At 34.3% G+C, this 18,312-nt stretch overlaps 1 protein-coding gene across 5 annotated transcripts in view; it reads right to left on the minus strand.

The window, feature by feature from the left end:
* The window catches only part of STRN3 (striatin 3), a 107,430-nt gene that overhangs the window by 13,389 nt on the left and 75,729 nt on the right, over positions 1-18,312 (minus strand). For 3 of the 5 annotated variants that reach the window (XR_010405134.1, XM_045900670.3, XM_045900672.3), the window contains 5 exons: positions 5,463-5,596; positions 3,940-4,115; positions 3,699-3,746; positions 3,280-3,401; positions 1,770-1,814 (listed from right to left, as the gene is read on the minus strand). Coding sequence is in view for 4 of the 5 variants with exons in the window: in XM_045900670.3 (XP_045756626.1) it covers positions 1,770-1,814; positions 3,280-3,401; positions 3,699-3,746; positions 3,940-4,115; positions 5,463-5,596 (525 nt within the window). In the remaining variant the exon portion in view is untranslated. The remainder of the gene's footprint in view (positions 1-1,769; positions 1,815-3,279; positions 3,402-3,698; positions 3,747-3,939; positions 4,116-5,462; positions 5,597-18,312) is intronic. The other 2 variants (XM_045900671.3, XM_045900673.3) reach the window with 1 other exon arrangement.

The following is an 18,312-nucleotide window of genomic DNA, read 5'->3' on the forward strand; positions in this document are numbered from 1 at the left end:
ATTCCCACCTTCCACAGCTATTTCTTACCACCTCCAGAATTTTCAGTTCCCAACCTCCCTTCCTCATGAATGATTATCTCTGATTATCGACTTCACTGAGAAAATGCAGCACTGAAATAAGAACCCCTTCCCCATCTTTCCTCCACCCAATCTACTAGTGTAACTTGCTTCCAGATAGGAGCAAGGAACTGTCCACCTTCTTCTCAAAGGCTAATAATTCTACCAGGTAAACTCTGGATTCCATTCAACTCACTAACTTGCTTTCATGTTTACGGTTTCCCTACTACACAATAATTCTCCTTCTCCTTAGGATCATTACCACAGCAAACAAATATGCTCCAGAATCTCCTGACCTAAACAAAAACCTTCATTAACCTTACAATACCCTTCCAACAGACAGCAGAAGAGCATATTGAACAAAATGCTTTTTTCCCTCTCATTCACTCTCTAAATCAATGTAATATGGTTTTGATACCATCACTACACCAAAATAACCCTTGCTAAAATCACCGATGATGAACTCTTTTATCAAGTTTAATAAAATTTTTCTTTCTTCGAACATTTTTTCTTGGTTATTCTCATCACATTGCTTTTTATCCAGAGTGTACCTTAAAAAGTTGCCCACAGGTCCCTTCACCCTCTGGTCTTAGTCCCAGCATCCAACCTCTAGCTAAAACCTGGGTGACAGATTTGTCACATAAAAAAAGGAACCTTTCTATCTTCATATTATTAGACCTCTCAACAACATATGAAAGTACAGACTGCTTCCTTCTTCTCAAAAGGGTTTTTCTTTTGGTATGCTTCCATGATCCCACATTTTCCTGCACTTCCTCCTTCCTCACAGGCCACTCCAGCAGTTTCCTGCTGTAGTCACCCTCCCAATATCAGAGTTGCTCAGGACTTTGTCCTCACTTCATGCCCTATACAACACACTCTTCTCTATGTTATACAATACATTCTCATATCTTGATATTAACTACTTGATACTGCCATCTCTTAATATGCCTAAAAACTGAACTCACCATCTTTAATCCTCACACCTGTTCTTCCCCCATTTCAATATCTACCATTATATACTCAATTGTTCATGTCAAAAAATACAAGAGTGGTGATAAAAATGTTCTCAATTAGGTAGTGGTAATGGATGCACAACCCTGTGACTATAGTAAAAACTGTATACATATGATATAAACAGTAAAAACTGTATACATAAAAAGGGTGAATTTTATCATGTGAATTATATCTCAATAAAGCGGTTTTAGAAAGTAACAAAATCAAGGGGCACCTGGGTGGCTCAGTCGTTAAGCGTCTGCCTTTGGCTCAGGTCATGATCCCAGGGTCCTGGGATCAAGCCCCGCATTGGGCTCCCTGCTCGGCAGGAAGCCTGCTTCTCCCTCTCCCACCCCCTCCTGCTTGTGTTCCCTCTCTCGCTGTGTCTCTGTCAAATAAATAAATAAAATCTTTAAAAAAAAAAAAAAAAAGTAACAAAATCAAGAATCACTTATCCATCACTTTATCCATTCAATCCAATTTATTAGTAGATTCTTCCTATTCTACCCTACTTCCCCAGTGTATCATAAATCCATTTCTAACTGCTCTGCTACTAACTGCTTTACTGTCATTATGACCATGGAAACGTCATCTCTCACTTAGTCTACTGGACCACTACATTACAACTTTACAACATTACATTAGTATTCTTTTCTCCACTTCTCCCACCCCTAATCTAGTCTCCTTACAATAGCCAGAGTCACCTTTTCAAACCCTACCTTTATTGGTCACTTTCTGGCTTAAAACTCTTTCCTGAAAGTTTCCTTAAAAAAAAAAAAAAAAAAAAATTTTATTATTTAGAAAGAATCTCAAGCAGACTTTGCACCAAGTGCGGAGCCTGTCACAGGGCTCAATCCCACGACCCTGACCTGAGCCAAAACCAACAGTCGGATGCTCAACTGACTGAGCCACCCAAGTACACCCTAAGTTTCCTTTTATCCTTTAGATTTTGGCTTAAATGTCACTATTTTGGACTATATCTAAAGATTCTCTTCCATAGTACTTTTATCTTCATACTGCTTATTATAATTTCTAACCACAGACTCCACCTCCTTGCTTATTTGTTTAATGTCTGTCTTTTCACTAGACTAATTCTTATTTCTTGATGTAGTGCTTAACACTATACCTGGCAAATTTAGGCACCAAGTGTGTGTTAAATAAAAAGACCAAAGAGCTCCTGAAAAAAAAATTTTTCTAATGTCTAACAATGTCAGAGTCAGAATACATTCTTTTTTTTAAGCTTTTTATTTATTTATTTGTCAGAGAGATTGAGAGAGAGCACAAGCACAGGGAGAAGGAGGCTCCCTGCTAAGCAAGGAGCCCGATGCGGAACTCAATCCCAAGACCCTGGGATCATGACCTGAGCCAAAAGCAAACGCTTAACCGAATGAGCCACCCAGGCATCCCGCTCCTGAAATTTTTTTAAATGGACCAACCATTAAGTGGACCACTGTTCATTTAACTCTTCTCATACTAATAAATACTCCTTTTAATTTTTTATAATTACAAACATGCCCTTATAAATATATTTGAATACAGGTACAGGTATTTCTATAGGACAGATTCTAAAAGTGTCATTTGTGAGTAAAAGGGTTTTACTTAAGAAATTTTTTGTCCTCTAAAAAGTTGTACTAAAAAAAATAAAAATTAAAAAAAAAAATAAAAAGTTGTACTGATTTACACACTGATTGTCACAATTTGTTTCTACTTTCTTCTAAGTATTTTTGAACTACGTAAACTCTTAAGTTTAAAAAATTGTTCCTGGGCGCCTGGGTGGCTCAGTTGGTTAAGCGACTGCCTTCGGCTCAGGTCATGATCCTGGAGTCCCGGGATCGAGTCCCGCATCGGGCTCCCTACTCTGCAGGGAGTCTGCTTCTCCCTCTGACCCTCCTCCCTCTCATGCTGTCTCTCATTCTCTCTGCCTCGAATAAATAAATAAAATCTTTAAAAAAAAAAAAAAAAAAAAAAAAATTGTTCCTTATAATAAATTGTGTTCTCCTTTTTGTTAACTAGTACTAAAATTATTTTAATATAGTTTTTTTTTTATTTTTGGACAATAAAGTACCAATTCACAGGCTTAAATATTCCATGGAATGATACTGCTTAATTTTTCCCTTTAATAAAGCAAATGAAAACTAAATAAGGAGACTAATACATGTTTAAACAACCTTATAATAACATTTTGTCAGCTCCACTCACTTAAAAAAATGTTTTAAGCCTTTCACTTACCATATGTATCATAGGGATCCACATTAGGGCTAGGCATATTCCACCACTGGATGGTTGCATCAATACCACCACTAAAACACTGTTCTCCATTAGAACTAATAGCTAATGATAGAACAGGACCACTATTATAGGAAAAGAGGCAAAAAATTACTTAGAAAGTCTAAGAAGAAACTCATATCTGTATCCCCCAACCTCTAAATTCATGCGTTATCTAAAAATTGTTTAAAATTTAAAACATAAATTTGAACAGTACTGATTATATTCTAATACAATTATTAATCAAATGAAATACTACTCAACGAATGTTTTTTCTATTATAAAACAAACATTATGAGAAAATTTTAAGGTTTGAGGGTTGATAAATAATAGTTAACAATAACTATGGTTGTTAATTTAAGTACAAATTCAATAAAACTTACATGTGGGCCCTAAATGTGTAGATAGGCTCTACATCTAAAGAGGCACTCCTAAAAGAGGAGAAAAGAAGGGTAGGGGAGGAGGAGGTAATTAAGTAACTGCAAATCACTGGCTGACATTCAAGAATCACTAGGTAAGATCAAATGAAAGCTTAAAAAAAGAGAACCATAAAGAAGGGTAATTAACTTAAAATTATTAGCAAATTTGGAAGGAAAAAAGATAGGCTAACATGAAAATACTTGCTTTTTGGCAGGAACTGTTTTTTGCAAGTTCCAAAGTTTCAGAGTATGGTCCTCAGAGGCAGTAACCAGCACAGGTTCTACAGGATGAAAAGCTAATGCCCGTACTCCATCGAAATGGCTACGTAGTGTATACTTGGGGTTCCATGTCTTTCGAAAGGCATCCTTATTGGCAGGCAACTAAAAAGAAAGAGTGCAATATTTAGTGGTAAAAGTAGTAAACTGATAGGCATGTGGAGTTTTGTGTGTTTTGGTGTGTAAAATATATATATTAAACTGCTTTGCTAAAATGTCCGGTGGAAATTTAATGTACCTTAAAAACTTTATAACAAATCTTTATCATTTAATAAATGATACTAAGAAGAATAACTTCAAGTAGCTTTCAAATACCTAGATCAAATGAAGAGTTCCTTAATCTGTTTTACCTAATCATCGGGCTAAACCCAAAAGTCCTATTAAACGTCAGATGAGAACAACAAAAAAAAAACTACCATGCTGCAATGCTTTACATGAAAACAATAAAAATTATATAAATTACTACCAAAAATCCAAGAGAACAGTATTAACAATACAGTTGTCATTTAGAAAATTAGCATGTGAAATTTTTAAAGGAAGCAAATTAAGGTACTTTCCAGAAGTCTGAACTAAAGACACTTTAGGAATATTGTCATCCTATTTTCATTATTGTTGATACTGGTAAGAGGTTAATCTTTTTACCTTCATTTCTCCATCTGTAAAGACAGGCTGTGAAACCACTTCTAAAGTAGTCAAAAGTTTACTAGAATTTAGTTGCTTATATACTTTGAAAATATTAATGAGAATAATCCAGCCCACCAAGGCTGACGTCTCTAAAAAGCATGCCAATCTAGGTATAACGTAAGTATAAAATGTAGAAAAAAGAAATGTTACAAAAGGGAAAAAATTAATTTGCTGAAAAACTGCAAATTCATTCATACAAAATCTAAACAAGTATAGTTAACTCTCAATTGAGTGTTTATTGTCTATAAAAAATTTAATCCAAGACAAGTTTCACCTCTGAACACTACCCTTCCCATCCAATCTCCATTCTCTCCCCATCCCTCAAATGAAGGAGTAAGTAAGTATTAAGGAAATGGCAAGCTAACTTTAACATTATGCTTACAAAAATAAAAGTTCAAAAATAAAACATAATTTTTAAGAAGTATCCTGAAGGCAAGTGATTCAGGTTACCTATTTTTTCTCTTGTTGACACCAAAATATGGCTTAATTTGAGTAGATAATTGAGAGTTGACTACTCCAGATAGATATTAATCAACCAATATTATAAGGTAATCAATCATCCCAAACTTCTAGCTAATCCACCACAATACCTAAGAAAATTTAAACACCACAAATTACAAAAGAAAAACTACATGTCACTTCAAATCAACATATTGAGACACTTAATCTTTTCCATGCACCTTGACATTAATTCTGTTTTATAAGTGTTTCCAAAAAAATGAGCCTTCTATTAAATCATTAAAAAATTAAAAATAAAACTGCACTTACATCATAACTATAGTCTGCATCATTTGTTACCGTCAAGTCTGCAAGGTCTCCAAGGCCCAGTACACTTAACAAAACATCATCAGAACCCATAATAAATGACTTGCCTCCTCCAGATGGAAACGTTATTGGTTCAGCTATAAAGAACAAAACCGCTTCTTAAATGCTGAAAAATCATACAGTACAAGACAATATTGTGGGGGAAATGTAAGCACTTAACAGTTACAATATTAATATAATTATTTTTTGTTTTCCCACTTCCCTCCTATTTCTTCCACTCAAAAAATCCTATTACTGAGTAGTAATAAACAAATACTTATTTGCTTATTTACAAACTGGAACATAATCTTCTAATCAAATATGCACTAGATATATTATTCCAGGATGGGAGGGGGGCCACAAAGGCTTTGTAATTTGTCTATTTAAATCACTTATCACTTTGGTACAATTAGAACTATAGTATTTTTTAAATGTTAGAGTCCTTTTGCTTTGTATCGCATCTGCTTAGATGTGCTAGGTATTCTAGTCCCTGATAAAAATGCAAGCATTCAAATGTAAATGGTTTCCAGTTTATCAGTTTACTGAAATGAAGCCTTAAATTGCTCAGATTACTCCCGTAACAACAATGTTCTAGGAAAAGGGCAGTTCTACAACCAACAATGTCAGGTTCCTTTCTGTAAAAGGTTAATCCATGTGATGTTCAAAATGCTTTCCAGTTTTCAAGCTTTGACTATGATTTCTTATTTTAACTTTCCTTTTATCTACCATACTTCTAAAATAAAATAACTCCTCTATATTCAGACTAACTATACAACTTTAAATTAAATTTCTGTAACTTTGGCCAATTAAAACCAAACTCTGCCATAATTAGAATAGCTATACTATTACGTAAGTATTTTGCTACAAAAGTTATAGTACAAGGAATAATTCTCAGTATTATCTCATACATGCTTCGAAAGCAAAATTTTAATCTGATGATACAAGAAGTACACAAGTCACTGTAATACAAAACAACTCAACATATCAAAAAACATTTAAAATTCATGAGCAAATTTAAAAGGGAAACATTTAAAAACTCAAGCTAATTATTAAATTTGAAAATTTCCTATGAAAAATAATATAAACTTAATATACTACAAGAAACATAACAGATGTAATGAAATTAGTCATCACTAATACTACTGAAAATTATTCTAATACACAAGTCAACTTCTCCTAAATATATACTACTGCAAATGTAAAATTTATCTTTATTTAGAATATCTTATTTTATTAATTATCAAAGTAAGCTATATAGTTTGACTCAAATAGGATCCTAAATGACACTGCTAAAATGAAGTTGTGAGTCAGCAATCAATCTGGAGTAAATTTGACAGGAAATATACACAGGTATGTTAGTCGTATTTAATCTTTCAATGATTATGCTTATTAAATCTAAATCTACAGAATTGATCCTTCCTACCAACGTCTAGTATGCAGTTATTGGTAATATCAGAAGCTGCAAAAAACTATAAAATTAATAGTTCAAAATTATGTTAAAATAACTACATAAAATTCATTAGGTAATATTTTCTCAAAGCATTTTTAGCCAGTACAAGGACAAATTTTTCTTTTAATCTCGTAATTTGTAAGACAAGTTAGAACAAACTGCCACAATTCCTCCCACTCACAATTACACACTCATTAACACAAATCTTAATAAAAGCCCAATAAATTACTTTTAACATAGTAACAAATTATTTTGCATTATTATATAGAGCTTTTGCAGAGATATTTCTGATCAGCTGCTGAGGAATTTAGGGGCATGTGAAGGGAAGTTGGCTGGGCAATATTAATTACTTTTAACAAGATTTCTAATTAAGCATATGACTGTATTTCTCCAGCTCACTCTATATACATTTATTTATATATAGCAAGCTTACTGCTCAATCAGCATTTATTACAAATATAGCTATGTGAAAAAAGTATTTTGTGCTGTATTTCTACTTTCCATAATCACCCATCACTGGAGCATACAGTAATCATAGTAAATACTCAATTTATTTGCCCTTGTTTTTTTGCAGAGGGAATTAGTTTCTATTCTATAAATTCATTTTATTTATATAAATTCATTTTATTTATATTAACTACCTCCAGCAAATGACTGCATAAACATAAAAAATGTCATTTGCAATTCAAAGAAAAAAATTATTAAAAGTAGTTTTTAATAAAGAAAATTACGATACTTTTTATCAGATAACCTAACAGATTTCATCAAGCAATTTAAAAATACTATTATTGTATTAGCATTTCCTTTTTTGGAAATCTTGGGGTCTATAAAATGGGATATTACAAGGTTCTTTTCATACATCTATAACTAATTCTCCTTTTTATGGACACAACTGACCAAGGAAAACTATAGCTCACATATCAAACAAACTCTTCCTTTCTCCTTCAATTTTATCTCAAACCTAAAGAACACAGCCAAATAATTAATTCCACTTATGCCAGTGGTGACATGGTATATCTTCAATCTTTATTAAAAATGGTCTGGTTAAAAAAAAAAAAAACAGTCTGGTTAAAACCAGACATTTTTTCTTTATAAAATGTAGTATGATATGAACTTCAACAAGAAAACAAAAAGTTGGAAAATGCCACTGAAATAAGAGATTATAAACTCTAATGTTCCCTTCTCAGCTCTAGGTCAAAGTTGAATTTGCATCTTTTTAAATAACAAACTCTAATTAAAGATTTACCCTTTAAAAAGTTTAATGAGGTTCGTGCTTATTGGCCTCCTCCTCCTTCCATCATTAAGCAAGAGTTAGATCATTGACTTAAATTTTTTCTTTAAAAAGTACACATACACAGGACACCTGGTAGCTGGCAGTTGAGCGTCCAACTCTGTTTCAGCTCAAGTCATGATCTCATGGGTGGTGGGACTGAGCCCCAAGTTGGGCTCCGTGCTTAGCGGGAAGTCCCCTTGAGGTTCTCCCTCTGCCCATCCCCCAATTCGTGCACTCTCTGCCCCACAAAATAAATAAATCTTTAAAAAAAGAAAAGTAAAGGGGCGCCTGGGTGGCTCAGATGGTTGGGCATCTGCCTTTGGCTCAGGTCCGGATCCCAGGATTGAACTCCGCATCTGGCTCCTGGCTCAGTGGGGAGCCTGCTTCTTCCTCTCCCTCTGTCTCTCTCCCTGCTCATGCTCTCTCTCTCTCTGTATCTCTGTGTCTCAAATGAACAAATCTTAAAAAAATAAAAAGTAAAAAAAAAAAAGTACACATATACATAAACACTCTCAGAGCTCTAAACTGATTTTTGTGTAGTGTGTGGGCCCTGACTGGCTTTTTCCACAGGTCAACGGTTTGAGACATTTAAAAGGGTCTCTATTTCTGCTAGTATGCTTTGCCTTTTTGCAAAACCTACAGTTTATATGTATTATTAACTACAAAAATTTTAGCAAGTTTTCCAAGTATTATTTGGTAAAACAGACCAAAAGCTAAGGAAGCTAAGTCACTACTAAATGGCTAAAATAAATAATGGAGTTGGTACATACACAGAAAATAACTCCTAAAGTAAAACAGGAAAATAGCTTAATAGTGGAAAAGAGATCTGGAAAAAATCAACAGACTATTTTACTATTCTTGTTATTTTTCACGCTTTAATATACTTTGTTTTGGTTTTATTACTTTAGTGATTTTCTTTACTTCAAATTTTGTTACAGATTATGCTGAATGGTAAATACATGCAGAGATGACTGTGAGGGAAAAATGCAAAATTATTTAACTGTATGGAAAATGTGTTACTCAAAAACTCTTAAAAAGAAAAAAACAAGGGGCGCCTGGTTGGCTCGGTTGGTTGAGCGACTGCCTTCGGCTCAGGTCGTGATCCTGGAGTCCCGGGATCGAGTCCCGCATCGGGCTCCCTGCTCGGCAGGGGGTCTGCTTCTCTTTCTGACCCTCTTCCCTCTCGTGCTCTCTGTCTCTCATTCTCTCTCTCAAATAAATAAATAAAATCTTTAAAAAAAAAAAAAGAAAAAAGAAAAAAAGAAAAAAACAAGGTAGGGCACCTGGGTGGCTCAGTCAGTTAAGCGTCAGCCTTCAACTCAGGTCATGATCCCGGGTTCCTGGGATCAAGCCCTGCGTTGGGCTCCCTGCTCAGTAGGGGGTCTGCTTCTCCCTCTGCCCCTCACCCCACTTGTGTGCTCTTTCTCTCTGTCTCTCTCTCAAATAAATAAAACCTTTAAAAAAACAAACAAAAAACCAAGGTACTCAAAAATACTTAACTGGGGCATCAAACTCCCTTATACAGCAAAAGCAGAAACAACAATGAAATATAGTCTATACACCAAATTATTAGATACTAAATTATCTTTTATGTGTGTATATATTTATGTATATATACACATACACTCATATATCACAACAAACCTTTGGTGAGAATTCAGTTTCATTACTTCAAATTGTAACTATCTAGACCTAGAATTCTAAGTTACTCAAGTATATCTACACATCTTCAGCTAAAATCAATTTTGGTAAAAATGCCTAAGTAGTACTTTCATTTCCTACACATTTCTAGTTTAGACACATTTCAGAAAATTCATTACTAGACAGTATATATCTGGTACCAAGTTAAACAATAATTCTACTCCTTTATTCTACAATAATTAAATTAAGCATTTGTTCCATATATTTTTAGAAATTATATATAAAGTTTCAAGTATAATGTCTGGAATTTAGATGTCTTCTAAGAAAGTGGTAGTTATTACCTAAATTCAAGCAATATGAAAAATAACTAAATCGTTTTTTCCCATATATTACTCCTTAAAGTCCTTTTTTAAACTACTGTTTTCCTGCTATTAGATCTGTAAGCTAAAGTTGTATTTCAGAAAGGTACTCTGAATTGACTTATGGTAGAAACAACTCCACTTAACATTAAAAACAAAAGTAAAATATGCAGACATAAAAGCCAAAAATTCGGGATGCCTGGGTGGCTCAGTCAGTTAAGCCTTCCCTCAGATCATGATCCCAGAGTCCTGGGATCAAGTCCCGCATCGCTCCTTGCTCAGCAGGGAGTGGGCTTCTCCCTCCACCCACCCCCCTCATGATCTCTCTCTCTCAAAAAAAAAAAAGTCATTCTAGTAGAAGCTGACCCTGCCTGATTAGAAGGCAAAGGCACCTGGGTGGCTCAGTTGGCTAAGCATCCAACTCTTGATTTTGCTCAGGTCATGATCTCAGGGTTGTAAGATCGAGCCCCACACAACTCGGAACCTGCTTAAGATTCTCCCCCCCACCACCACCTCTCTTACAAAAAAAAAAGTCCTGAAGGGATGAGGGGCAATTTATCTCTCAGATTAGCTATCAGGTCATAGAGTTTTGTCCTGTTGACACCTGTAAATTAATGTCAGCGCTAGAGGTTCATTTAATGGATACCACCTGACTTGCTAGCAGCCTTTAAAACTAATTTACTAACAAAACAGGCTATTTTTCAGAAGTTCCAGTTATAAAAATCTCAGATAAATGTATCTTCAGTTTCCGAAACCATCCCTCCAAAAATATTAAAAATATTTAAATACTTAATATATTCACAATTTCTGTGGAGAAATATGTATCTACTATGTTTTATATCTATATATAAAACTGAGTCTACTGTCACTCAACCAAAGTTCTGTAAGCTCACAGATACAGATACCCTTAAAATAAAAGGAAATTTTGGTGTTTAAGATTAATGTTTAACAATACAGAATAAAACATGAGTTTTTTTCCAATTTAATTCACTATCTTAAAAAGTTAACAAATAAGTACACATGATTTTTATATGAGAGGGCAACAAACAACTGAATTTCCCTGGTGTTTATGTGGATATTTTTCTGCCACATTTACACAAAAGTGTCATTAACAAAGCAACCCCAATTTTTCTCAAATTTTTTTTTTCACTTTTCCCAAATTTGAAAAGTCTCATTTACCCATGAGTGCTCTCAGATTCTCATAATAGTATGAAAAGTCAACACTGTCATGGGTCATAAATTTAAAGGGAGAATTTCAGCTGTTGCTCAGATAATTCAGGCCAAATTATATAAAACTCGAAAGCATCTGCTTTTGAACTTTAACTCTGAACTTCAGGAATGACAGAAGAACTATTTCTCTTAAGTATTTTAAAAGAAAACAGTTTTAAGAACGTCAGAAAAAATAATTTGAAAAGACAAAAGAAAATATTTTATAGTCAATGACCTTGTATGTACTAATGCCAACATTAATGGACTAATTAGCTACATAATTATTAAATTTCATTATGGCTATTAGAATATTAGTAACTCTATAGGAACTATCATTCATCTATGTACCCTAACAAAATATTAGGCAGTGAGATGTTAAGAATTAATGGAAATCGGTGAAATCTTATACATTTATCAGCTTAACAGTAATCCCTCATTTCTCAGAAATGCTTATGTATCTTTACTTCTGCGTGAAAGTAGGCAGTATGTCAAATAGTCTGAATTTTCTAAAATAATTATTATGGGGATTATTTGAGGATTTTCTCCCTGACACTGAGTGACTGCAAACAAATTCTCTAACAAATGAAAAACTGCCAATTGGAAGTCTAACCATCAGTTAAATTCGACATAAAAGAAATTGTCATTCTTACTCACAAAATAGCTCTCCATTATAACCTTTCCACTTAAAAGTATCACCACCATTGCTCTGGTTTCTAATCTTAAAATTCCGCAACTACATTTTAGTAATTCCTCTTCAACTTGTAGGGGCACCTGGGTGGCTCTGTAGGTTAAGCATCCCGCTTTCGATTTTGGCTCAGGTCATGATCTTGGGATTGTGGGGCTCAGCCCCACATTCAGCTCCATGCTCACTCGGGAGTCTGCCTGAGATTCTCCCTCTCCCTCTGCACACCCCCCCTCCACATTAACTAAAAATAATCTTTTTTTTTTTAATTCCTCAACTGTAAAAAGGGGGGGGGGGTTAAATGAATTTTCACTACCAAGAAAAAAAAATTCCCCTTTATTATACTTCAGGTTAATCTACCCTGTTGACTTTATTCTAATCAAAGCTTTCATTCTTATCAATTACTGCCATAGATTCCTAATTAGTTTTCCTAACTCCCAGCTCCATTTAGGTAACTAAAATCTTTTACTTTACCCTGCATGTGCTTCCTGATCTGATCCTATTTTTCCTATCTAATCTCATCTTTTAATGCTTCACAACATAAATCTTCCTGATTCTAGACTCAAAGAAGTTTCCTTATGACACACACACATACAAGTTCTATCTCTAACATGCACTGCAACTTACCACAGTTCTACCTATACCTTCAAACTAGTTCCAGCTCTCCTCTATGAAGCCTTTGCTGATCTTTCCCTGCTCATTCTTATTATACTGTATGTACCATAACATTTTACTTTATCAGATATTATCTTACAGGTAATTTCATGAGAGCTAATGTCAAAAATAATAAAGATGAGAAAAAAAGTTTTATTACACATGTGAAGTCATAATCTTCCTGAACACACAGACTGAGAAACATGGAAGAAAAGGAAAATAGGAGATAACATGAAAGTTTTTGTTTAAACTGAAGGTCCCAAATTGTGTAATAACTGTAATTATTTTTTCATACTATAGCCAAACATTAGTCTTTGTGTGGCACAGTGCCAAGTTCAGGAGACGATGTAAGAACCCTGCTTTAATTCTAGTTGCCCAAAAGCTGCTAAAAGATAAAAGCAGATTTCATAACCAGATATAACAGTCTTATGTAGCCCCTAGTTTGTAGAATACCTTTCAACTACAAATTTAATGTGTCTTCATTCTCTTTCTAAATCTATCCAATATTCTAAATATAATAAATGTAACAAAATGCAATTTCAAATAAATCTGAAGTCTAATTAGCAGCAGTAAGAAAAAACTGTAAATGTATTAGTGTAAAGAATATTACAATTATAAAAATATTCAAGGCCCTAAATGAAAACTCATTAAGCATTTATTAAATAAAAACGGATTCTTAATTATTGTTGGACTTTATAGGAGAAATACTTTATCTAACTTAACATCAAGAAAAACTTTTTTTTGGGCGCCTCGGTGGCTCAGTTGGTTAAGCGACTGCCTTCGGCTCAGGTCATGATCCTGGAGTCCCTGGATTGAGTCCCGCATCGGGCTCCCTGCTCGGCAGGGAGCCTGCTTCTCCCTCTGACCGTCCCCCCTCTCATGTGCTCTCTCTCTCTCATTCTCTCTGTCTCAAATAAATAAATAAAATCTTAAAAAAAAAAAAAAAGAAAAACTTTTTTTTTTAGGTGAGTGTGGGGGGGGGGGGGAAGGATCAGAGGGAGAGGGAGAAAGAGATATCCCAAGCAGGCTCCATGCTCAATGCAGAGCCTGACAGAGGGCCCAATCTCATGACCCTGAGATCATGACCTGAGCCGAAATCAAGAGTCGTATGCTTAATGGACTGAGCCACCCAGGTGCCCCAAGAAAAACTTTTTTACTACTCTGAATTATCAAACAACCCACCTACCTCTTAACCATGACTATCAAATCTTCTAAATGTACAATCTTCTAAACAGATGACAGGACAATGAAAAACGTACTAATTATAGCATGTATAAGCCAAACTATGGACTGATGTCTCCTATGTTTGTGTTTTTAATAAACCCATACTTATTCTCAAACATACATATTCAGGACTTAATGGAATTTATCTTTCTATAGACTATTACTGTAAGTACTAAAGTACTTTTTTACTGAATCTAACATTTTCCCTAAGTGGCCCCCTTTGTTAATCAAACCTTATATTCTACAGTGAAAGCAACTGTTAAGCAGCCAATCTGGAAAAGATAGGTTTGTTTGCTTTTTTTTAATATCTTACTTATTTGAGAGAGAGACAGAGAGAGCATGAGTGGGGGAGAGGGACAGAGAAAGAAGCAGGCTCCTGGCTGAGCAGGGAGCCTGATGCGGGGCTCCATCCCAGGACTCTGGGATCATGACCTGAGCCAAAGGCAGACACTTAACAGACTGAGCCATCCAGGTGCCCCGATAAGTTTATTTTAAAATAAGGATTTAGTTATGTCATGTTTGCTACATCTGTGCTATTTTCTGACTATTGTTCTAATTAAAATAAAGCTTTCACATGAAAACTATCATCTTAAAAAAAAAAAAATCACAATAATAATAAGAAAAAACTAGTTCAGCTACAAAGTGATTCCGTAGTTTTAAAAAGTGTACTGATTCGAAGAGTATCAATCTGATACTTTCTGACCCTTGTCAAAATGTCTAAGTTAAAGTATTGTCTTAGGGGGAGGGAAAAGAAAAGAAATCTGAGCTGAACTGAACGGTCTGTTTTAAAAGTGTGAAAGTGGGCTGCTGGGTGGTTCAGTCAGTTAAGTGTCTGACTCTGGATCTCAGTTCAGGTCTTGATCTCAGGGTCGTGAGTTTAAACCCCGTGTTGGGTTCCCGTGCATGCATACATACATACATACATAAGTAAAATAAGATGTGAAATTAAAATAGGAAATAGAAAACCAACTGCAACCCTTTAATATGAGACAACTGTTTTTTGTCTTTGATTTGATGCAAGAGAGAGAATACTTAACTGTTTTATAGACTCTTCAAATTTATACTCTCTCCTAAACAGAAGCAGCTTAAATATCAGATATTTGGGGCACCTGGGTGACTCAATGGGTTAAGCGGCTGACTCTTGATTTCAGCTCAGGTTATGAACTCAGGGTCATGGAACTGACTGAGCCCAGTGTGGGGCTCCACACTCAGCAAGGAGTCTGCTTGAGACTCTCTACCTCCCTCTGACCCTTCCTGGGCTCGTGTGTAGGCTCTCTCTCTCTCTCGTAAATAAATAAAGTCTTTTTAAAAATATCAAAGAGGGGCGCCTGGGTGGCTCAGTTGGTTGGGCGACTGCCTTCGGCTCAGGTCATGATCCTGGAGTCCCTGGATCGAGTCCCGCATCGGCTCCTTGCTCGGCAGGGAGTCTGCTTCGTCCTCTGACCCTATCCCCTCTCATGTGTTCTCTCTCTCATTCTCTCTCTCTCAAATAAATAAATAAAATCTTTAAAAAATATATATATCAAAGATATTTTATAGTGTGCACCAAGTTGTTTTTAAAAGCCTACTAAAAGTTACTGCTACAAAAAAATAATTTCTCCTTAAATGTTAAAATGTCCAATATACAGACATTAGGACAAAAGTCACACTTGACAAAAATATACATTTTCTGGTGATGGTTTATCATCTTGGATCTGGAATAACAAGTGACAAACACTAATATAAAATTTTTTAAAAAACTAGAAAACAATCCAGGGACACTAACTCATAATTTATATTTTAAAAATATTGAAAAAGTTAAAAGACTTTCCTTTTCCAATGTATTGACAAGTCAAAGGATGTGTAGCAATTCTGTAACATCAGTAAGGAAGGGGAATGACAATCATATTCTATACATGGAAAAGACAGGAAAATTAGGACCAATGACAATCATGAGGAAAACTAAGACAAGTTCATTCATTCACTAAGAACCAGAACTGTAAACATATATATTCTCAGAATGTGAGTCTTTGAAATGGGAAAAGCCTATAAATCGTTTGAATATATGAAATAATCTAATTTTAATAAGCATCAATTTTAAAGGTCTTAAATAGCATAGGAATAACAATAAGCCATAGAATAAGAGCATCTATAAAAGAAAACATGTCACAATCCACAATTTAAACTTTCCAAGTTGAAAACCCGAAAGACAAAAATCAAAGAAGTCTTAAAAATTTTTTAACTCCTTCCTCATATTCTAACTCAAGGTTTCAAATTTCAGATGCTTCACACTTACTCTAGATGCTACACACTGATTTTTGTTATTGATTTACACGTTTTTACTGAGGTATAAAACAGAGCAAAATGGAGACCATCAAAAACCTCTCTAGAAAAATCCTGCCAGACCAAAATTTTAACGTAACAATAAATTTAGAACCTCTCCAACTCCCTTCCCCAATTACAGAACCCTTAGAAATTATTAAAGAATAAAAGAAAACGGAGTTGTAGGTCAGATAACAGTACTGTATCATTTAATTTCCTGATTTTCATCACTGTACTGTGGTCACTTAAGAGGATGTTTTTGTTGTCAAGTAACATGCTAAACCATTTAAGGAACAACATGTCTGCAACCTACTCATTTTTTGAACTATTCAAAATAATAAATGTATATATTTACAGAGAGAAAGAATAAAGCAAATGCGGTAAAATGTTGACAACTGGGGGATCTGAGTGAAAATTACCTGGAATTCTTTGTACTATTCTTGCAATTGTACTTTTCCTTAAGTATGAAATTATGTCAATAAAAAGTTAAAAAGAAAAGGAATCTTAACACTTTTGAAGCCTGAGAACAAAATAACTGCATCAAGTCTCTTTCGTTCCATGGTCTTTACTTTTAGAAGTATTAATAAAGTATATCTCCTAAGTATACATCACTTAGCATAAAATTAATACTGAATTGTATCTACAATCCAAGGCAAAGGTGTCACATGTAAGTCATTTTCTTTTGCCTCAGGTGGAAAAAAAGAAAGGTGTAGCGAAGTAAACAAGTTAAAAGACAAATAACCACTAGTTTCTCAGCTCCAAGTTTTAGAATTCTTTCCATTTAAGAGTCAAATCATGGTTGAGTCTTTACAAAGTTAAAAAGCTGATATTCTCACCATTTTTTTCTTTCCATTAAAAAAAAAAAAGCATTTAGGTTGGGTTACATCTGCTGAATCTACATGGTAAAATCAGCAAATAATTTTCTTCCCTCTAAGAAGCTAGAAAAAAATCTGTAGAAATGTAGCATTATGATCCAGTGGTTATAACTCATTCACATTTTGTAATAAAGGAAATAAAGAAATCAAGACTACAGTTTATGAATTATTCTATCTTGTACAAAGCTCTAATAAAATATCAGAATAAAACTCAACAAAGAAGCTATTAAGAAGAAAATTCATCAATTATCCTTTTCATGTATAATTATATCTTTGTATCAATATGATGATCTACCTAGATTAAGACAGAAGTTATGATCCATCAACTGAAAAAATGTTTTTTATTTCCTTAAGTTTTATCTTCATATCAGGGATTCAGAGCCAACATGTTCATACTGAACTTGATATATTCAAGAGCAAAAAGGTATTATTTAAATTCACAATTAAGTGTAAAAAGAAACACATTACTCCTAATTTATTCCTGAAGACATCTTACTGGAAACCTCATCTTTATATCTATATACACAGGTAACCTTAAGACACTGACATCTGTAAAAACATTAAAAATGAGAAATAATCTAAAGGTCTAACTAATGGAGGCTAGGTTAAATCTACCAACTGCAAAACTATGTAACCATTAAAATTATATCTTTTTTCAGATGACTGTGAAACACTTAAGACAAAATGAATTAAAAATAACATATCTTTGTTAAAAAATTAAAAATGAGGTTTATATAAAAGACAACACTTAGAAAAAGTTGTAAAGATATGTGTCAAATATTAATCTCTAAGTATTAAGACTGTGGGTGTTTTTTACATTTTTCTTTTTGTTTCTATATATTATACTTCTTATACTGTCTGAGTAACAAGCATGTATTATTTTTACGGTTATATAAACAAAGTTAGTTCCTTTTTTAAAAAAATAAACAGGGCGCCTGGGTAGCTCAGTTGGTTAAGCGACTGCCTTCGGCTCAGGTCATGATCCTGGAATCCCAGGATCGAGTCCCACATCAGGCTCCCTGCTCAGTGCGGAGTCTGCTTCTCCCTCTGACCCTCCCCCTCCCCCTTCTCACGCTCTCTCTCTCTCTCTCAAATAAATAAAATCTTAAAAAAAAAAAGACATAAAACCAAAATTAAAAGGACCTG

Source organism: Mirounga angustirostris, unplaced genomic scaffold, assembly GCF_029215605.1.
Source record: "Mirounga angustirostris isolate CCGP_5_RB_7025 unplaced genomic scaffold, mMirAng1.0.hap1 SCAF_9, whole genome shotgun sequence".
Taxonomy (NCBI): Eukaryota; Metazoa; Chordata; class Mammalia; order Carnivora; family Phocidae; genus Mirounga; species Mirounga angustirostris.